Source organism: Typopeltis vanoorti, chromosome 1 (genome assembly GCF_054136105.1).
Source record: "Typopeltis vanoorti isolate ZY-2024b chromosome 1, IOZ_Tvanoo_1.0, whole genome shotgun sequence".
Taxonomy (NCBI): Eukaryota; Metazoa; Arthropoda; class Arachnida; order Uropygi; family Thelyphonidae; genus Typopeltis; species Typopeltis vanoorti.
The window spans coordinates 120,854,329-120,878,209 of NC_143549.1; the positions used below are offsets into that span (position 1 = coordinate 120,854,329).

Below are 23,881 nucleotides of genomic sequence, written 5' to 3' on the forward strand. Positions count from 1 at the left end.
GTTTTATACTTGTCATCCAGTTCTTTATTCTTTTTTTGGTACAAGTCTTTAATACTACTGTTGTCCAAAAGTCTAACTTTGAAAGATTCAAAATTTCTATTTTCCTTGTGCTTTTTTGTTGTTTTCCATCTTGGTTCCCATTTTATTTTTCCAATTAAAAGGTAATGATCTGATTCTATTTCAGATCCTCTGTATACTCTTGTATCTATTATCATTTCTGACATTTTGATATTGCTGATTATGTGATCAATAATGCTTCTTGTGTCTCTTGCTTCCCAGGTGTATCTGTGGATGTCTTTATGTTTGAAAAAGGTGTTCATTATTTTAAGGTTTAATCCATTAAATCCATAAAATAATTATTTTAATTTGTTATTTATGTTTAAAAAAATGACAAAAATCTCATAAATCCACAGATACTGGAAACAGGATCAAATTCACATCTATAATGATGAGTCATTAATGGCTAATGTATGTAGATGCTACAAGCAATCATAAACAATATGGATATAATATCCCTTAATTTAAATAATTTAGTAATATAGTCTGGTATTTTGAAGATACTGAGAAAGACTCAGACTACAGAGCAAACAAGAAGAGAGCATATGCAAAACAAAAAGTTATCTCAATGTGCAGGCCTGTACTTATGGGTTAATAGGACACTTTAATCTATAAAGTCAGTGATTAAAAATTACACTACATATTTATTTAATTTTAAAATTTTACAAGATGTAAAGATAATATAATGTGATAATAACAGGTATATAAACTAATTGGAAAGAGAAGGCTGGGTACACCTCAAAAAAAGGATATTAGATGGATAATGAGAATGGAACAGACCAATATGGTCTATGTCGGTAATTAGCATTATGATGACAATAATAACTGGTATATTTAAACTTTTGAAATCCAGCAGTATCTATGTAATTAGGGTCCTGGTGTAATTAACCATACTTTATGGTAGCCTACTCCTTTCCAATAATAAATACGCTTTATTCCACACGTTATATGAATTAATTTATTTCAAACTGTTATATACAAAATAAACCATTTACTAGTTAGAAAAAGTCATCTGAAAAAAAAAAAAAAAAAAAAAAACACCAGAATCATTTTAACACTGAAACTAGACAACTGGGATACTTCCACAAGGACTATAAGGAACATATAGAACCAAATGGACTGCTGACTGAATAATATGCATCCGTTCTGTGATGCCCTAAGTATCCACCAGTATAATGAATTATTGAATGAAAAGAGGCTGGCAATTTGGAACCTAGCCAACAAAACTATAATTTATATTGGCTAAAACTGCATGCACATGATATAATCATCAGATATCATGCAGACTGGGACAGTGGTAGCTATATAAAGCCACTGCTGTTTTCATCAGGGAACTATGAAAAACAGCAACAAAAAAAAGTCATTTAAGACTCAAATTCATAAAGGGTAATAGGAATATAATAATTGAATGAGGACAACATGACTTTGTCTAGAAAAGAACACACACTTCTTATACATAGGTCATACATCTTCCCTCAGGCTGCCTTTCCATCATGGTCTACTGCAAAACTACACACAAAGGCCATTATACAGTACTGGGACCTATATTGTTTAACCTTTATATCAATGACATTGTCATTGCAAGGGGATATTCAGTTGTTTGTGAATGATGCGAAGCTGGGAAGGGTTATTAGTAATAGTGCAGATGTGGTATCCCTGCAAGAAGATTTGAATAAGCTAGATAGATGGGCAAATGAATGGGGGTTGTCAGTTTAATGCAGCAAAATGTAAGGTCTTGAGGTTTGGGACACATCGATGGGATGCTGCATACTCTATGGGAGGAGTTATACTGGAGGAAGTAGGGGAGACAAGAGATCTGGGGTTGATGAGTGATAGAAACCTGAAATTTAGGAGACATGTTGCAAAGGTGGTGAAGGTAACACAGAGGATTGCTGCAATTATGAGAAGGACACTGACCTGCAGAGATAAGAGGGTTATCATTCCAATGTATAAGTCTCTGATCAGACCACACTTGGACTATTGTTCTCAGATTTGGTCCCCAGGATTTGAAGGGGATAAATTAACTGTGGAAAGGATACAAAGACGGATGACAAATATGGTTTCAGGACTGTACAATGATAGTTATGAGGATCAGCTGAGGGAATGTGGACTGCAGAGTTTGGTGGATAGAAGAAGGAAAGGTGATATGATTGAGACTTTTTAAACTGTTGAGAGGTGGTTACAGGGTTGACACTGGGCAGTTCTTTCGCTTGGTTGAACAGCGGGAGGGAGTCATGACAAGAGGCCATCCTTGGAAGTTACGAAAGGAAACTGTGAGAAAGAGGGTGAGGAGTGGTTTCTTTGCATGGAGGGTGGTTGAACCACAGAATGCATTGCCTGATGGAGAAGTGAGAGCGAGAACCGTCAATGCATTTAAGGAGTGGTAATAGACTTTGTGTTTCCTAGGAGGGCCCTTCCTCGATGAGTTTTGATAGACTTGTATTTCTTAGAAAGGACCTCCCACGATGAGTCTTCTGACTCACGGAGGCCTGAATAATAATAATAATAATAATAATAATAATGACATATATAAAAATTCATACCACCATCCAACACAAAAATTAGGGTTCATCAGCACCCTCAAACATAGAGCCCTAACAATTTGTTCAAATGAGCAGCTGCTGATCAAAGAATATGAAATTATTAACCAGTTTAATTTAAGAAATTATTGTAATCATGCGCCCTAGCTGTATATTATTCCTAGTATTGTTTGAACTACTGTACTGATGATGTTCCAAGATACTTGGGATGAAATATTTATGAATTAAATAGTCATTACTGTGGTTAATATGTGTGTTTTTTAGTGATTTCTAGTGAATATTTAGTGATTGTTTGAATAAACTGTACTGACGATGTCCCTAAGATACTTAGGATGAAATATTTACTTATTAAAACTTATTACTGTGGTTATTACGTGTGTCTGTAGTTGATTTAGGTTATGTAATTAGTAATTTTTTTTTTTTATGTGATTCCCACTTCCAAAAGGTTTTGAAGGTTTTTTCACTTGGTTATACTATGAATTAAAGATGCCAAGAAATTATATTCTTGGTTTCATCCTTTATTCAAGTGTAAGCAAACAAAGTTTTCGTGTGAAGTAACTTCATGACTTCTATATATACAAGTAGCCGGTGCAAACTTTGTTTGCTTACACTTGAATAAAGGATGAAACCAAGAATACAATTTCTTGGCATCTTTAATTTATCCCAAAAGGTTGCAAGCCTATAGTACATTAATACGGTGAGTAGACAGGGATTTTTTTTTCTATTTTTATTAATTTTATAATTTTATTTTGCATTTTTATTTATTTTTCTACATAGTCTAGAAACCTTGCTCTAGAGGCCGCACATGGAACTTTTTCAAGCCTCTAATAAGCAGGATGGTGGTCTCACACTGGGCAATAAACTTCATCTTTCCAGCTAAAGACAATCACAAACATCCATGCCCATAAGCAGGATAGAACCCGCGACTTGTTGGCTGGAAAATGGATATGCTAACCACTCAGCGAACAAAGTGGGCAAATTAATATATTACTAACAGATTAGTCTGTTCTGTTTTATTCTTATGCATAGACTCACGCCATGCAGGCTTTCAAAACTAGATCCAATGGAACAGAATGGTTAATCCTTATTTCTATAAGCATGCATGTCTGTATATTACATGTCCTTTTCTGGCCTATCTGCTTTGCCAGATGATAAATTTGAGCTTGTGGGAGACAAATCCACCTCTGTATGAGACTAGCTAACTCAGCTTCAGATGAAAAGCTCTGATAAAAGTTTTCTTCACATTGTAGATTAGATTTGAATGAGGTTCTTTTCAACCAAAGATCATTCAGAAATCAAGAGAGTGCAAATACACTTGAGGCATCATACTTATTATTATTATTATTCAGGCCTCCATGGAGTCAAAAGACTCATCGTGAGAGGCCCTTCCTAAGAACATAAAGTCTGTCAAGACTCATCGAGGGGAGGTCCCCCCTAATAAACACAAAGTCTATCATACCACTCCGTAAACTCATTAACCGTTCTCGCTCTCACCACTCCATCAGGCAATGCATTCCATGGTACAACCACCCTCCATGCAAAGAAACCACTCCTCACCCTCTTGCTCACAGTTTCCTTTCGTAACTTCCAGGGATGGCCTCTTGTCATCACTCCTTCCCGCTGTTCAACCAAGCGAAAGAACTGCCCAGTGTCAACCCTGTAACCACCTCTCAACAGTTTAAAAAGTCTCAATCATATCACCTTTCCTTCTTCTATCCACCAAACTCTGCAGTCCACATTCCCTCAGCTGATCCTCATAACTATCATTGTACAGTCCTGAAACCATATTTGTCATCCGTCTTTGTATCCTTTCCACAGTTAATTTATCCCCTTCAAATCCTGGGGACCAAATCTGAGAACAATAGTCCAAGTGTGGTCTGATCAGAGACTTATACATTGGAATGATAACCCTCTTATCTCTGCAGGTCAGTGTCCTTCTCATAATTGCAGCAATCCTCTGTGTTACCTTCACCACCTTTGCAACATGTCTCCTAAATTTCAGGTTTCTATCACTCATCAACCCCAGATCTCTTGTCTCCCCTACTTCCTCCAGTATAACTCCTCCCATAGAGTATGCAGCATCCCATCGATGTTTTCCAAACCTCAAGACCTTGCATTTTGCTGCATTAAACTGACAACCCCCATTCATTTGCCCATCTATCTAGCTTATTCAAATCCTCTTGCAGGGCTACCACATCTGCACTATTACTAATAATCCTTCCCAGCTTTGCATCATCTGCAAACAACTGAATATCCCCTTGCAATCCACTGGAAATGTCATTGATGAAAATATTGTACTATTGTAGAAAATATAAATTTTACCATGGTCAAATATTATTGTTCAGGTGCATATTTGGCAATATAGTAAAGAAATTGGATATGATACACTTTTTCAATAATACACTCTGCCTAATATGTCTGGCAATGTTTTAATAACTGTGACAATGTTTCATTTAACAATTACATTCTAAAACAAGTATATTTTCCACACACGCATTTTTCCATTTTTAAAGACTGGTGTTGTATAATAAGTACTGTACTTAATAATAATTTCATATAATGATATGAAATTATTATTATAACTATAGACAATACTGCTTATAGTAAGGTAGTACTGGAAATATTTGATAATAAAATTTCAGAACTATTATTCGCTTTCAGAGAATATAGGCTTCATGGTTCACATATGGAGAATATAGGCTTCATGGCTCAAAATAGTATGTTGAAAGGGATTTGTGAGTCAAAAAAGGGTGGGAACTGCTGCTTGACCATTATGGTAATTTTATTTATGGTAATACTAACTGAAATAAACAGGCAGAATATGGGAATAAGGAAAACAAATTTCTTGAGTTCTTATGGGACTTAGGCAATATATAATAGAGCAAATGAAGACTGAGAGTCTTAGATCATATCACCAGAGTATGTAAATTGTGAATGGGATGTGACCTCTCTCTCTCTCTCTCTTTTCAGTTGGTGAGAGTGAACACGAAGTAATCTCATGGGTGGTGACCAGCCATATGAAGACTTTTGTAAGGAAAGGATATTATTATTATTATAAAGGTATCTCCATGGAGTCAGAGGACTCATTATGGGAGATCCATTATTCACATAATTCCTATCATATTTCTCATTAAAACTCATTCACTGATGAAGCGATCACAACCACTATGGATAATAAAAAAATAATAAATTAGGATCTTCAATATATAGATATATATTCATATGTGAATGTATACATACAATTGTATATACATAATTTAATTTCAATTACAACAGTTGTAAATATTTTATATTCATATTAAAATGTTATGACAAAACTTAATGCTATATAACTGAACCAGCACATTTTTTTTTATGTCGAATATTAAGGATAGTTTTTTACAAGCAAACAGATCAACAACTACAAACACTAAACAAACACCGCTTTGGTGAAGTTATGAAGTTACAAAGTGGATGTGATGAAGTAATTTTGATGATGTTTTGCAGACATAGGTGTTTTTGAATTAATCTGAATTATGTTTTACTGACAGTTTTGTCAGTAAAAAAATATATATATATTTAAAATATAAAATATATCAGATGAAATACTAATATTTTATACTCACTTTGTTTTACTGCACTGCTTCCAACCCCATGCTCCACAGGGTACAAGTTCTGTATTTGTTACCTTTTGTTTATAGCCTCTTGGATAAGGCTCTCGCACAATCACATATTTGCACCTCCTGCAATAAGCAACAAAACAACACAAAACATTCCAGTCAGTTGCACTTGGCTAATCAAAACATCCCTTACATCAATTTTTTTGAATAATTTAAAAAGACTGTTACATGATCTTAATATGTAACTCTATTTGTATCTAAATATGTAAATAGGAACTGTTTCCTTTCCAACATTTCATGATAATGTTTTACAGCATAAACAATGCAAAGAGGAAGTAAACATACATTTGTTAAACTCACTAATATTTTCCTGGTTTTCTAACCAGCATCAGCAGAGCACAATTATAACTGTGATAGATACACTGGAGGAAAACATCTTTATTACATAGAAGTTGTTATAGGTCCGAGAGACTATTTTTAGAATCAGCATCAGCTATGAAACCATTCTCCCAACCTCAGCAAGTATGGTTGCATTATTATCGGATGTTAATAATTGGTTAATAATAATCAAATAATGATAGTTGGCTGGTAATAATAATAATAATAATAATTATTATTATTTTAAATTAAGGGGATATAAAATCCACATTGTTTTAAAACCGAATAAGAAACTCAAAGATTGGAATCAGAGAGTTTCATGCCGAATATAGTAAACTATAAAGTATCAGCAATCACTAGCGTGAGCTAATGCAAGTGACCCTAGTACATAGTACAATACCGGACAACTCGTTGCAAAGGTGGGGAAAGTTCAGATCGCTATTCTTAGGTATTTTCCATAATGTAAAAACACATTTCCTAGGAAATGTATGATGTTATTACATTATGGAGGGAGGTCACTACCCAGACCGGTTTCAGCCTTTTTTGAGGCTTCATCAGTGAGTAGCTAGACCATTAATTATAATAATAATAATTATTATTATTATTATTATTATTATCCTAAGACCCCATGGAGTCAAAGACTCCATGGGATCTTAGAGAGAGACTTCTTTTGTTATACACACACAATTCATCATACCTTGCCTTAAATACATTCAAATTCTCTGCAGACACTACACTCTCAGGCAATGCATGCTAATCATTCATGACTCTATGCAAAAAACTTGCTTCTTGCTCCCTTGCTCACACTCTGCTTATACAGCTTCCCGGGGTGACCTCTTGTTCTCTCCCAATCTCACACCGTTTTATGAAAAACCTCTTCAATGTTAATCCAATAGCAACCCCTTACCAACTTGTATGTCTCCATCATATTACTCCCCCCCCTCTTCCTCCTATCCACTAGACTCAGTAAATTGCATCTTCTCAACCTTTCTTTATATATATATTCAACATTCCAGAGATCAGAAACTACTTTAGTCAATTGCCTCTGGACTCTTTTTCAACATCTCTTCATCTTGAAAACTAGGTGACCAAATCTATGTACAGTAGCCCATATGTGGCGTAATCAAGGCCTTATACAATAGAACCAGAATCTCTTTACCTCTACAAGTCAGTGTCCTCTGCATCATTTCCAGAATTTGTTATGTTGTCCTCACAATTTTGTCAATGTGTCCTCTAAATTTTAGATCCTTATCCACCATCACTCCAAGATCTCTTATTTCCTCCACTTCTAACAATATATCTCCAGAATATAAATTCTACATCCCATCTTTATTTCCCAAATTTTAAAACCTTACATTTCACAACACTGAACTGGTATCCTCACTCTCATGCCCATTTGCTCAATCTACTGAAAACTTCTTGTAAGGCCAGAACAGCTGCCCTACTCTTTATAGTTCATCCCAAATTTGCATCATCTACAAACAACTGAATATCCCCACCATCCAAATCTTCCCCAATAGCATTAACATACAGGTTAAACAGCAATGACCTTACAACTTTGCATCATCTGCAAACAACTGAATATCCCCACCACCCAAATCTTCCCCAATAGCATTAACATATAGGTTAAACAGCAATGACCTTACAACATCCCCCCCCCCCGAGGTACACTAGTTGTGACTTTCCTCTTCTGGAATATTGCTCCCCATACACAACTTGCTAATACCTATCAGATAGCCAATTTACAATCCAATGCACCAATCTAACATCCAATCCCATCTGCTGTAGTTTGACTATCAACTAATCATGTGGTAATCTATCAAAAGCTTTTAGAAAATCAAAGTACATTACAGTGTATCCATCTCCTTTGTCCAATGAAGTTGCAACCTTATTGTAATAAGTAAGTAGATTACTAAAACATGACCTCCCTTAGGAAATCCATGCTGTCCATCAAAGATAATACCACTGTTGTAAACTAAACCTAATTCTGAATCCTGGTTCTCACCAGCCTCTCTAACACTTTAACCACAACAACTGACATACAGATGGACCTATAATTTGATGCTTGAGTTCTGTTACCTCCCTTATGAAGTGGCACAATCTTGCCTTCCTTCCACTCTGTTGGAACTTGACCCAAAGTAAGGCTTATATTAAACAAATATGTCAAGGTCGGAGTAAGGAAGCAAGTTTGTATTATGGATGTTAATATCCCCAAAGAGGGCAATCTCATAATTTGGGTAGTTAGTTTTGTAAGAAACCAATTGTTAGTGATAGGTAGTTAAAAAGGGCAGCAGGATTGTCAGAGTTAGGAGAGTAGTAAAGGCAGCAAATGAAGGCTGTAAAGTGAGGTAAGGAAATCTTGAGCCAAAGCAGATAGAAAACATGGAGGTTCTAATTTAGATAGCATTTGACAGGGGATATCATATTTCACAAAAGCACATGTTCTGCCCTTACTGCAAAATGCATCGTGTAGGATGTAGCTGGAATAGTTGAGGTAGACTGTGGTAGTGGAGGATGTCAACTGAGGTTCTGTTAGGAAAAAAGATATCACCAATGTTAATATTAATGCCTTGAATGCTAATTAACATGGAAGTGTTTCTTATTAGAAAGAGTTCTGATGTTATTTTGGGTGTGTTGGGGTGTATTTTCATTTGTTCCAATTTTTTTTGTTATATTTTCATATTAAAAATTTTTTTTTGTATTATTTATTATGGGTGATATGTTTCTGCAGTTAAAACTTGAGTATTTATTTCTAGTAAAACTTTAGTAGGTATGGAATCTAACATGTTGTATGACTAAGGTATGTTTGTACTCATTTCTGTCAAGCAACCCATTGTACTCATTCACCACTTTCCAAGCAAGTGTCAATGAAAAAGTGTCAGTAAAACTTTTATCAAATGCACTATACTTGGGCAGTGCCCTTGTCTTTTAACCAGTGCAAGGTAAGGCAACTCAGGGATGCTGAGGATTGCATTCTCATATGCTCTCAGGTCAACTTACGAAACTTTCATAGTTTCTACAAACATTCAGCTTTGAAATAATGTTGGATCTAGTATCCACTTCGCCTATGTAATTCATGATTGTCATGTATGTTTAATCCAATAAAACTACTTTAGTAACATATGCTTCTAATGCCTAATTTCTTGATATCCCAATCCACTTGGCATAATAGGGGCAGAAGATCAACATATCCATGAATATGAAGAGGAAAAAAAATTATCATGGTATCCAAACCATTAAGGGCCAATTAATACAATCGCAAATCAGATATGGCCAGAAATATGAAGAAACAGTTCCAAACTTACAGAGGAGAGTCTCGGATGAAAGACAGGAAAATGAAATGTGACCAAGATTTAAAAATAAATATGACAAATAATAATAAAAGAACAATAACGACTTTATGCATAACCACTTATAATATCAATACTCTTTAAGATGAATTTGATTAGCTACCTAAGATGCCAAAACTCTTAAGATGAGATTGGTAATCTTAGAAAAAGTACATCTAGATATTAAATTATATATAAGTGGATTTTACAAATACAGATTCAGAATTCAACCAGATAAAAGAAACTGATATCTATTAATAACAAGTGGGAAAACAAGACAAAAGTAAAGATTACCTGGTTAGTTTGAAGTAAAATAGCAATCAACTGAAGAACTGAAAGTCAAAATATAGGGGAAAACCATAAAAAATGTAGAAAATGCAGAAAAAGAACTTATTATAAGTTCAAGATACTGGATGGGATTATGCAAATACAGAATCAAACTTCAACCAGATCTAAGAAACTGATATCTATTTATAACAAACAAGATAAAAACTATTATTATGGACACCTGTAGGAGTGTTATGGAGTCTGTAGACTCATCAAAGGCAGGTCCACTAACATTCTGAAAAGCAAGCACTAACCATTATTCCTACCTTAATCATTCTTTTTTGGCTGGCTACCTATATGACTAATAAAATAAGAAGGTTTTAGAGAATATAAAGACAAAATGCTCCTTGGAGGCAATTGATTACTAAACAGAAGTTGGTGTACTTTGGTCATATTATGTGAGCTGATGAATCATTGGAGAAGGCAGTTATGTTGGGGAAAGATTGAGGGAATGAGGAGAAGACCACAAAAGAGTTGGATGGACAACATAAAGGAACTTACTAACTTAAACTTACAATTACTGAAAAAAATGGACAAGAGGTCGAATGGAATGGAGAGTCTTTGTTCACAGGATGACCAAGAGTCAGAAACGACTGGATGGCACATAACAACAATAACAACCTATTAAAAGAACTCCCTAAGGTTTTTTTTTTTTGGCTGCATTAGCTAATTGCTGCTCATACTGCACTGTTTCTACCCTTACCAACTAAGTCACCCTCCTTGTCTGTTCTTTGCACTCCTCATGAAATTGATTATTACCACACATGTTGCCTCTATAATGCCTTCTTTCTTTGTAATGCATGCTTAATCTCTTCATTCATCCATTTTGCACCTACCTTATTTAACTTTCTGACTCTTAGAATACATTTAGACAACTGCTTCTACTAGACAGGTCTTAAATAGCACCCAAGCAGCACTGATATCTTTTCCATCCAACTGCTCATTATATGCTACAGCTGCAAGCTGTTTCCTGAGCATCTGATAATCACCAGCTTTGTAGTTTCACACATATACTCTTCCTCACATGGCTAGCAACCACCCAGTTAATCACTTCATGGCCACCTCATTTATAATGACATCCTCTGTTGAGATGCAGGTTCTTTGCATGGACACATTGAATCATTTTAAAGCACAGTTGGATGAGCATTGTGTACAATAGTGTTTACCTCCCACGATGAGTCTCTGACTCCGTGGAAGTCGGATGTTATTAATAATAATAATAATAATGATTAAATTCAAAATCCTCAATCCTAGTGTGTCCTCATCTGTTATATACTGTCTGAGATATTTATTTCTAAAAAACTCAAGAAATTAATTTTCTTTACTTCGGATGGCTATCTCATCATCCCAATCTATATTGCCATAATTACAATCACCAACAATGATCACCCCTTTTCTTATTCTTGGCTAATTTGCTTATACATTTAATGGCCACTACCCTCCACATTACCAGGTGTACAACAACATTCAACTAAGTATTTCATTCTGTTCAAGTCTATCTAACACCATACCATTTCAAAACCACTGCCACTATTTCCTCCTTGCATCTCTACTTTATATGAACGTAACTCTTTTTCTATCATCAACAACACTCCACCTCCCTTTATACCCTTTCTATCTTCACAAATATTTTTATCTTCACTTCAGATTCATAACTGGTTTGAACACTGACTTCTAGTATACAAACTGCCTATTTTTATTATCTAATTTCTTATTTAATTTGTAATTATTATTACATAGGAATCTCCATGTATTTTAAAGACTCATCACGGGAGGCCCACACTAATCATTATTCCACAATAACTATTATCTCTCCAATTCATTCATTGTCAGAGCACTCACAACCTCCTCTGATAATCCCTTCTAGTTATTCACTATTCTCCAAGTAAAAAATCTAATCATCACACCCTTACTAACACTGTTACAGAACTTTCAGGGATGAGCCATTGTTCTCTCTCCTTAAACATCATCATCATTATTATTATTATTCAGGCCTCCATGGAGTCAAAAGACTTATCGTGGGAGGTCCTTCCTAAGAAACACAAAGTCTATCAAGACTCATTGAGGGGAGGTCCCCCCCCCATAAGAAACACAAAGTCTATCATACCACTCCTTGAACTCATTGACCGTTCTCGCTCTCACCACTCCATCAGGCAATGCATTCCATGGTTCAACCACCCTCCATGCAAAGAAACCACTCCTCACCCTTATGCTGACAGTTTCCTTTCGTAACTTCCAGGGATGGCCTCTTGTCATCACTCTCCTTCCTGCTGTTCAACCAAGCGAAAGAACTCCCCAGTGTCACCCTGTAACCACCTCTCAACAGCTTAAAAGTCTCAATCATATCACCCCTCCTTCTTCTATCCACTAAACTCTGCAGTCCACATTCCCTCAGCCGATCCTTATAACTATCATTGTACAGTCCTGAAACCATCTTTGTTATCTGTCTTTGTACCCTTTCCACAGTTAATTTATCCCATTCAAATCCTGGAGACCAAATCTGAGAACAATAGTCCAAGTGTAGTCTGATCAGGGTCTTATACAACGGAATGATAACTGTTTTATCTCTGCAGGTCAGTGTCCGTCCTTCTCATTATTGCAGCAATCCTCTGTGTTACCTTTGCCACCTTTGCAATATGTCCCCTAAATTTCAGGTTTCTATCAATCATCAACCCCAGATCTCTTGTCTCCCCTATGTCCTCCAGTATAACTCCTCCCATAGATGTTTCCCAAAACTCAAGACCTTACATTTTGCTGCATTAAACCGATAACCCCTATTCATTTGCCCATCTATCTAGCTTATTCAAATCCTCTTGCAGGGCTGCCGCATCTGCACTATTACTAATAATCCTTCCCAGCTTCGCATCATCTGCAAACAACTGAATATCCCTTGCAATCCACTGACAATGTCATTGATATAAAGGTTAAACAATACAGGTTCCAGTACCGAGCCCTGTGGGACCCCACTTGTAACCCTCTGCTTTCTTGAAACTGCCCCACCATACACAACTCTCTGATACCTATCGGACAGCCAATTCTGAATTCAGTTGACCAATCTGACATCCAGACCCATGTGCTGCAACTTAAATATCAGCTTATCGTGTGGCACCCTGTCAAATGCCTTCACTAAGTCTAAGAAAATGGCAGTATATGCCTTTCCCTCATCTAATGCTCTTGTAACTTTATCATAAAATGCTAGCATATTGCTAAAACAAGAGCGCCCCTTCACAAATCCATGTTGACTCTCACAGATAACATTACCCTCATCTGCCTAATGCTGTATACGGTCCCTCACTACTTTCTCCAAGATCTTAACAACTACTGATGACACACAAACTGGTCTATAATTAAACACTTCCAGTCTGCTGCCACCCTTATGCAATGGCACTATCTTACCTTCCTTCCATTCCATGGGCACCTTTCCAGTAGCCAGACTTTAACTGAAAAGCCAGGTCAAAGGCACTGTCAGTTCCCTAGCTCATTCTCTCAAAACTCATGGTGAAATACCATCCAGTCACACAGCTTTACTGACATCCAGAGTACTCAGTATTTGAAACACACTCTCCTCCTGTACCTCTAAATCTTGAACCTGCCCTATCCCTCTAGCATTAAAACTGACTCCTCCAGGATGAAATACTCCAATAAAGTGTTCATTGAACAATTCTACTATGTCTGCTGCATCAGTCACTCTATTCCCATTTTTATCCCACAATATCATTCTTCCACAGTCATTTCTCCTCCTACTGGCCACATATCTAAAAATTATGTATTGAAAAATTTCTATTCTATCAATCTTATAAACCTTTTTTTTTGTAACTTAAGTTTCTAGCATGTATCCTCTTTTCTGCCTATCAACTAAAATTTGCAATCTATATGCCTTCAATCTATTCTCAGAGGGAGCATTACACAACCTATCACCATCTTGGTAACTCATCTCTGGATTCACTTTGCAACTTCCTCATCCCCAAGAAAACCAGGCAACCAAGTCTGGGCACAGTAGTCAAAATGTGGCCATGTCAGAACCTAATATAGAGGATTAATAACTTCTCTCTCTCTCTCTCTCTCTCTCTCTTTCTTTCTCTCACTTTTTTTTTATGTTGTTCCCAATCACAAAAGGTTATTTGCAAACTTAAAGTACATTTTGTACCATGGGTGGGTTAAGGATTTTTTTTTCTTCTATTTTTATCAATTTTTACATTTTTTGTATTTCTTTTTTAATTTCTTTTTTACATGGTCTGGAAACTGCTCTAGAGACCTAACATGGGACTTTTACAAGTCACTTCAGGTCTTCAATACGTGGGAAGTGGTCTCAAACACTGGGCCATGAAACTGATCTCCCATCTAAAGACAATCACAAATATCCATGTCCACAGTGGGATTTCAAACCAACAGTCTGCTGGTTGGAAATTGGGTATGTTATCCACTCGACCAACAAGGCCATTAAAATCAATGGAGCCTGGGAACATTTCTACTCGTCAAAGTGTTCATCAACATCCAAGTAATCCTTTGAGCTATTTTGCCCACTTTTGCAATATGCCATATGAATTTCAACTCCTTATCCACCAAATCACTAACATTATAAATTTCCTGCAGTCCGGTATCATCAACGTAATACACAGAATGTAATCTTTTCATCCAAAGTGTGCTAACATTTAACCATTAATGGATGACCATTCTTGGCTCTCATGGCAATTTATTTAAATCACTCTGCAGGATCTCTACATTACCTTTCTTACCTACTGCTGCTGATTTTCATAATTTTCATAAACAGTCACTAAAAAATTTGGTGGCCTTTTCCATTCAAAACCACTTCTTGCCTGTATACAACTGTTATGGATATAAAAATTACAAGTCATTGATATAATATTCTAATTTCCAGACAGGATTATTTCTCTTCTTGGGCTAATTTACACTTCCAGCTTTCATGGCACAAACACATCACAGATACTAGATTTGGAGTGGTGCATCAAAAAATATCCCAAAGAATGCACTTGATGCTCTTCTAGACGAGTATAGTCAACTTAATAGCTGATCCACCCACCCACCTCTCTCTCCAAGTCCATTTTTCATAAACATTCTGTTTATGCCTTTTCTATAAGTATTTTCATAGGCACTATTATACTGCATTGACCACCATCATTCCTCCACTTTCTTCTAAGCATGTCAAAAAAAAAAGCAACTGATGTCCATACAGTTAGCCTAGTGGCTATGCGCTTTGCAACCATATGCCTGGGAAAGGAGTGTCCTAGGTTCGATTCCCATTGCCAACGTGAGGAGCTTAAGGATCTTTCTCAAACATAACAAAGTTAGCCGGTCTTGGGCATGGACAGCAGAGTTTTTCTCCCCAGTTTATCTGGGATTTTTCCTCCCACGTATATATACAAGAATGGTCTGAAAGGTACTTGGCCTCAACCCTAGATGGCAACACTATCAGTACAATTTTTTTTTTCTAAGTTGGTACAACTGTCATAAACATCCATGTGAAATTGCAAGTCATTCTATCAAGTAGTTTGTTTTATACAGCTGTCTGAAGCAAAAGTGTTGTCTGTATCCCCTGAAATGGATAAAATTCAGTATCGTGCAGTTATAAAATTCTTTGTAAAAGAAGGTTTAACACCAAAAGAAGTTCATTCAAAGTTCATAAACATTTATGGGCACTCTTCTCCTTCATTTTCGACAATTAAGAAATGGGCTGCCAAGTTTAAACATAGTGCCGTACCAGCCTTAAAGATGATCCACATGAAAGATGTCCAAAAAAGTGTAACAACACGAGAAATCATTGTTCAAGTGCACGATATGATAGTGGATGACCCGCGAGTCAAAATGCATGACACTGCTGAGACTAGCCATTTCAAAAGAATGTGTAGGATATATTTTGCATGTAGGATATGAATTGTAAATGAAAAAGCTTTGTACAAGACGGGTGCCACACTTGCTCACAGCAGATCAAAAATGCACTCGCATGAAAATCTCTGAACATTGCTTGGAGTGTTTTAGCAAGAATAAAACTGATTTTGTGCATCGATTTATTACTATGGATGAGACTTGGATTCACCATTACACACCAGAATCCAAACAGCAGTCAAAACAGTGGACAGAAGCAGGTTGTTCAGCGCAAAAGAAGACAGTTGGTTCCAGCAGGAAAGGACATGGCATCAGTGTTTTGGGATGCTAAAGGCATTTTGTTTATTAATTATCTTGAAAAGGGTAAAACAATAACTGGGGAATATTATTCCGATTTTTTAACCAGACCAGATGAAAAAATTCATGAGAAAAGACCTGGTTTGCAGAAGAAAAAAATCATCTTTCATCAGGACAATGCACCTGCCCATAAAGGTGTTTTGTCAATGGGAAAATTAAGGAATCTGCACTATGAATTGTTGGAACATCCACCCTATTCCCCAGATTTAGCTCCCTGTGACTTCTATTTCTTCACAAAACTAAAACTCTTCCCCGCTGGTCAGCGTTTTTCTTCGAATCAAGAGGTGATTGCAGCTGTAGAGGGATATTTTGCAGTACAAGAACCACTACAGGGATGAGATAATGGTGCTGGAGCATCGCTGGAATAAATGTATTAGTCTTAAGGGAGATTATGTTGAAAAATAAAAATAATTTTGTAATTATAAATTTGTTTTTTTCATTGTTAGGCTGAGAACTTTTCAGACCATCATCATATATATATATATACATAAACCTAACTTCACTTCACTTCATGGGGATCTGTTAATAATAATATAATATAAACACATAAATATATGTTCATATAAGTGATTTCTATGTAAAAAAGAAACAAAAACAACACTTACTTCAACTCGCATCTTGTTCCCCCGAAACCAGCAGGGCAAATACATTTTCCCAACTTTCCACATTTTCCTCCGCTCAGGCATCCTCCTGGACAATATGCTAAAAGAAAGGAATCTTTTATTAATACAATAAATTAGATGTTAAAAAGATAAAGCAATCTTTATTAATATCACTGGGCCCTAAATAACATATTAAAAGACATTACATTTTATGTACTGAATATTATCATTTATTGCCAGATGCCTGTCCCTCCTATTAAGTGCCTCATATGACAAGAACTAAGTGTCTGATAAAAAATGTCACATAATTCAATTGAAACGTTGAATTACATTAACTAGCTGAAAATGTAAAAAACATTTCTATCAAAGAAATCCATTATTTTCTTTTTTTAAATTATTTTTCAAGATTCTCTTGCAAGATGTAACTAGAAAATCATTTTACCATTTCTTAAAATTGACTGTTTTAAGCAGATGCTAAACTGATGTCAGGAAAAGCAGATTATTCATTGCGTAGTATACTGGACAACACATAACAGTCATGGAAAGTATTTTTAACTTGGGTATAATTATGTTATTGCACTACCTGTGGGATCAGCTAGTCTTGCATCAATTGTAGGCGCAAACTTGACATTTTGTCTGTTTGCTCACTTGGGAAAAATGGAGTAAAACCAAGTTTAAAATTGCTTGGTATCTTTACCATAACAGTCATGCTTTAAGATCAAAGCCTGAGTATGATAATTGTACTGTCACAGTTCTGCTGAATGTGAATAATGGAGCTGCAATTAATAACACACAGGGTTAGAGGATGTTTGGTTCAGTCAGAAATGTCCACATGGACATCTGGTCCATACAAAATGGTTCACAATATTTGGGTCAGTCAGAAATATCCATACACGCATTTGATCCATGTAAAAATGTCCATATGGAGGTTTTTCACTGGACTAAATATCCAGTCAAGATGTTCACTCATTTCCATCCAATAGTATGAAAATATCAATTGGGCAGAAGAAAGGTTCATACATTTTTTTCCCCAGAAATGGCAGAAATACTTTATTCACAGAAGAAGAGGCTAATGCTGCATTTCAATAGATACTATTGACATTTTCATTCATTCAATAAGGACTGAAGTAGAAGATAGCAAAGATGGGAAGAGTGAAAAACTTGCAAAGTACCGCCCCCCCCCCCTATTATACACACATATATACATGCGCTATTTTCTCATTGACATAGAAAATTGACATCTATTTCTATCTGACATGATAAATTTTCAAATGATTAAATAATTGAAATAGAAAACTGATAAAAACTTGGTCATGTAAGATGGGCATAAGATGAATTAAAATGCAATATTTAAATTTTAAATGATTATCTAATCGCAAAATCACAAAAATAATTAATTTTTAAATATATATTATTAATTTCTTCTATAAAGAGCCACCGACTGCCTGAACGCCCCCAAATGCTTCTGATCCCACTATAGCCCCCCCCCCCCTAGAAGGCTTCAGTACCCACTGGGGGGTACTGCCCACTTTGGGAACCTATGATCTAAATGATATTACAATAATTCAGGATGGCACACAAAACCATCAGCAATACTAGTGTTGAAGGTGAAGCTAGAAAAGTGTTGAATCAGTTAAAATGATCTGCTGAAGAGGAACTAATGCAACACCATTGCAATTTCTTAGAACAGCTCTTAGAGAAGTGTACAAATGAAGAGGTAATGCATATGCTACCAGAAAGAAACACATTAAGGAGATAAGTCAACAGAATTCAAAATCAACATAGGCTACCAAATCCAACAATGATGCATGGCATTGAAATCCCTCGTGAATATCAGGTAGGGGGGGGTGAACATTTTCTAATGAACGATTTTGGTGCTGAAGATGAAGAAAGAATCCTCATTTTTACAACATATATATGAGATAATGTAAGATGTTCTGAAGTGCAAGTAACATGCTATTCACAGATGCACATTCAAAAGGTTACCTACACAATTCATGTAGTTATTTAGATTGCATATCATGGATCATACAATGCCTTTGGTGTATGCATTCACAACAAAATGACATGAAGACACAAGTAACTTCATGATAGAGTAATGGCATTTGTATGTGAAAGAAATTTTATGATAGAGTAATGGCATCTGTATGTGAAAGAAATCTCACCTTATCTCCTCAGTCATGTACGATGAGTTTTGAAATCGCAAATATGAATGCAGTTCGAGAACATTTTCCAATTTTTATGTACCAGGGTATTTATTTCACTTTTCACAATCTCTCTGGCAGAAAATTTCCGAGTATAGCAGAAGCAATACTCGAAAAAGTGCATCCATTCTGTTTGTGCCACTGGAAGATGTAACTGATATGTTTGATTTCATTGTGGAGAATGCAGTAGAAGATTTGGATGATCTTATGGATCATGCTGAGTGTTTTCAGAGAGCTCCTGAAAGCCAAGTATAATTTTGAGTGAAAATTGGAATATTGGTTTAAATCATAATGTAATATTAATAAATTCAGTTTAATCCTTTATCTAAGTGTGAGCAAACAAAGTTTGCACCTAAAAGTATCTTCAAGACTGGGGTAAGGTGGTACAACACCAGGAAACTCATTGCAAAGGTGGAGCAAGCTAACATCACTCCTATCTCAGTATCTCCCATAATGCAAACCACATCTCCTTGCAGATATGTCTAATGTTATGCATTAAGGGAAGGGCCACTACCCAAACTAGTTTTGATCTTTATTGAGGTCTCTTCAGTTGCAACTCCTATAGGTAGAGATGACTTGCTAATGCTTCTGCCTGGTATTTCCACTTGGGCCTGGTTCCCACTGAAGAGACCTCAATAAAGGTCGAAACTAGTCTAGGTAGTGGCCCTTCCCTTAATGCATAACATTAGACATATCCGCAAGGAGATGTGTTTTGCGTTATGGGAGATACCGAGATAGGAGTGATGTTAGCTTGCTCCACCTTTGCAATGAGTTGCCTGGTGTTGTACCACCTTATCCCAGTCCTGAAGATACTTTCAGGCACAAACTTTGTTTGCTCACACTTGGATAAAGGATTAAACTAAATTTATTATAGTCTAACCAAGTGAAAAATAAACTTTCGTAACGTAATATTGTCTAATTTGGTAGCGTGTTGTGTCTGTGTGATTTTGGTGTGAATTCTGTTTTATATAATTTAGTATTTTAACGATACGTTTCACAGAATAGCACATGGCGCCAATGCGACGTAAGATAATGGCATCCAAAAATATGATGCCAGTGTTCAAAAACTGTAATGTGAGGGAGTTTGTCCAATGTGATGTGTGTTGGATGTATGCATTCCTGAAGGAGGCTGGTCATGTGTCAGGTCATGAGATAGTTATGGTTGAAAAAAAGCCAGAATGAGTGAAAATAGTGGCTTGATAGGGAATTGCGATGTTGTACAAGATGACAATGAGAGCAGTGATCAAAGAGAGAGTGAAAGCAACTATACATAGAGAGAAAATGGTTTAAATGATGAAAAAAATGAGGAATTAATTGTAGGGAGTGAGATCGCTAGGTTGTGCGCAGTGATACAAAATGCGCAGCAGTAATTAGAGCACCTGTAAAACTCTTTCCAGAGTGCTTCGGCTAACGGAAATAAACAAGTGTTTGAAAGGAAAAATAAACATAAGAGTGGGAGAGTTTCTGAAATGAAGGAAAGAGTGTTGTATGGTGACTCATCATTAAGATGACTGATAGATGGGAGTTTAATTAAACTGTACTTACCGGGTGCGAAATTTAAGGATGTAAGTGAGAGTATTAGAGCACAAAAACAGAGGGTGAAAGCATTGATAGTTCTGGCAGGTACGAATGAATTGAAAGGAGATAAATTTTTATGAGAGAGGACTTGAAAGTATTGTTAAAGGTAGTGAAAGAAAAGAGTGACAGTTAGGATGGTGAGTCTGTTGCCATGGTATGACAGAGAGGAGTTTAGAAGGAGGGCCATAATTGCAAATGACTTTATGTGCAGGTTATGCAGATGGTGTGGAATTCGTGGACATGTGGAATGAGTTTTGATGGGCGAAAGGATTTATACAAGATGGATGGCCTGCATTTGAATGGATTTGGTGTGCGGAGACTGGAAAAAGTGTTGCTGAATGAAGTGAAAATGGATGTGCAGAACCAGGGAAACTAGAACTACCAAGGAGGGGGGGGGTGGATATGCAGACATCAGTGAGACAGTTGAGTGTAAGAATGTATATAATGTACCCGAGCAAGTACTAAGGACAAGAATCGGAATGGGATAGTTAGAATAACGCATCAAGATAGGAGTGGGATAAAGGGACCTCTGCATTTCATGTATACTAATGCCAGGAGTATTAGGAACAAGAAGGAATAATTTTTGGCCTTGATTGGCTTTTCCTGTCCACAGGTTATTGGCATTAGTGAAACATGTCTGACAGAAGATAATATAGTTAGTGGGATAGAATGTGTAGGTTATAATGTGTTTAGGAGGGACAGAGATAATAAAATGGGGGGGGAGTGTTATTGATGATAGCTGATGAACTGCAGCCAGGGAGCATTGAAGTTGTATTGCAGGATAGTGAAAACAGCTCATTTGAGGTTTGATGTGAGATTGTTCTGCCAGTCTCAATCTCACACCAAATAAACTTTCAACATTGGGTGCTGCTATAGACCAGGTGATGGAATAGATGGTGGAGATAGTATGCATAAATAAATTGATGAAATGAGTGGAAGGAGGGTAATTATTATGGGGGATTTCAACTATGGTAACATTGATTGGAAGAAGGAGAGGACACGTGAGGAAGGAAATGGATTTTATTCAATTATTAAGGAATAACTATCTGAGACAGCATGTAATTGAAAATCCTAGGGTTGTGAGAGTGCTTGACCTGGTAATAGCATTTGAGAATTTGACTGTAATGAATATGACCATGTTGTCACCCATGGCCATGTTGTTGAATATATGGCTATGTTGTTGAATATGACCATGTTGTTACTAGTGAGAGTGATCATAAGGTCTAGGAGGTGGCTAAAGGTGTGGAATTTTCGATTAAGACAGGGTATATGTGGAATTACTGTGCTGGCAAGTATAACAAGCTTAGGAGATTGCTTGGATCAGTGCCATGGCATGTACAACTGCAAGGGCTGGATGTCGATAGAGCATGGGAAGTGGTCAAGGAGCATTTACAGGAGGTTATGGCTGATTGTATACCTAGGGTCTGAATAGTAAAACAAGTAGGGGTTAAATGGATGAATACCACCATTAAGCTTGAGCTGCAAAAAAAAAAAAAAAACAACCGTGGAGGGAATTTAAAGAAAGAGGTGACCTGCAGGCACACGAATGGTATAAAGTGCAGGTCAGAAGAGTAACAAGTGTGGTAAAAAAAGCAAAAGCGGATTATGAAAGGAAACTAGCTATGCAAGATAAAGAGAATTCCAAACAGTTCTTTCAATATGCTGCAAGCAAAAAAATCTGTACACGACAAAATGATTTTAAGGAATTCCCCCCCCCCCACCCCCCCCCCCCCCCACCCCCCCCCCCCCCCACCCCCCCCCCCCCCCACCCCCCCCCCCCCCCACCCCCCCCCCCCCCCACCCCCCCCCCCCCCCACCCCCCCCCCCCCCCACCCCCCCCCCCCCCCACCCCCCCCCCCCCCCACCCCCCCCCCCCCCCACCCCCCCCCCCCCCCACCCCCCCCCCCCCCCACCCCCCCCCCCCCCCACCCCCCCCCCCCCCCACCCCCCCCCCCCCCCACCCCCCCCCCCCCCCACCCCCCCCCCCCCCCACCCCCCCCCCCCCCCACCCCCCCCCCCCCCCACCCCCCCCCCCCCCCACCCCCCCCCCCCCCCACCCCCCCCCCCCCCCACCCCCCCCCCCCCCCACCCCCCCCCCCCCCCACCCCCCCCCCCCCCCACCCCCCCCCCCCCCCACCCCCCCCCCCCCCCACCCCCCCCCCCCCCCACCCCCCCCCCCCCCCACCCCCCCCCCCCCCCACCCCCCCACTATTCATAATATCCTGATATTATTGTGATCTTGTTTCAAAAATTATCCATGAGTAATGGTGGTTCTCATTTCTCACTTTGTTCAAAATTCTCACTCAATATCCAAGTCATGGTTTTCCACAAAGTGTGCCAGAGCAGTCCAAGAAAAGAAAAGAAAACAGCTTACTGTAAGTGGACTAAGTCAAAAATTCCAGATTTATTCATAGCTTATAATGAAGTCCAAAATACTAGCAAAACCATAATCTTCATAGGGATGGATGTAGAAATTTTGCCACCTGTGCCAACAGTAGTCATGCTTTCTCATCAAACTCCTATACTGCAAATCACCTCCTTCTTTACCTGGAAGAACACTGTATTGCATGCCTTCATGCCTTCAGTAGCCTTCTGCTAGAAGGACATCAGACAAATCTTGAACAAGTTGAATATATCAAAAAAGGCTTGTAATTATGGAATCCAACAAGTTGTGCTCATGATGTGTTTCTGAATTAACACCTATTCTTTAGCATCTATACACTATATTACACTATCTCTCTCTCTCCACTGTATCAGAAGGATTTTAAAATTCAGAATAGTCTCCTGGTTTCACAATGGAAACCAGGAGACTATTCTGAATTTTAAAATCCTTAACACCCCCTGCATTCACAGCATGTTCTGGTAATGTGCTCCATTCATCCACAATTCTCCATGTAAAAAATCTTCTCCTCTCATTCTTCTTCATCACACTCTTATACAACTTCCACAGATGGCCTCTAGTTCTACCCTTCTCAACTTCTACTCTTTTTATAATCCCTTCTGTATTAATCTGATAAATTCTCCCTCATTGACTTCAACATCGCTATCATATCACCTATTTTCTTT

The 23,881-nt window shown here is 37.5% G+C and overlaps 1 protein-coding gene across 4 annotated transcripts in view; it reads right to left on the reverse strand.

Moving 5' to 3' along the window:
* LOC150110364 (uncharacterized) overlaps positions 1-23,881 on the reverse strand; it is a 192,322-nt gene that overhangs the window by 7,263 nt on the left and 161,178 nt on the right. For all 4 annotated transcript variants that reach the window (XM_090393266.1, XM_090393257.1, XM_090393278.1 and 1 more), the window contains 2 exons: positions 17,037-17,133; positions 6,203-6,319 (listed from right to left, as the gene is read on the reverse strand). In XM_090393266.1, the coding sequence (XP_090249392.1) occupies positions 6,203-6,319; positions 17,037-17,133 (214 nt within the window). Of the gene's footprint in view, positions 1-6,202; positions 6,320-17,036; positions 17,134-23,881 lie in introns of those variants that run through there.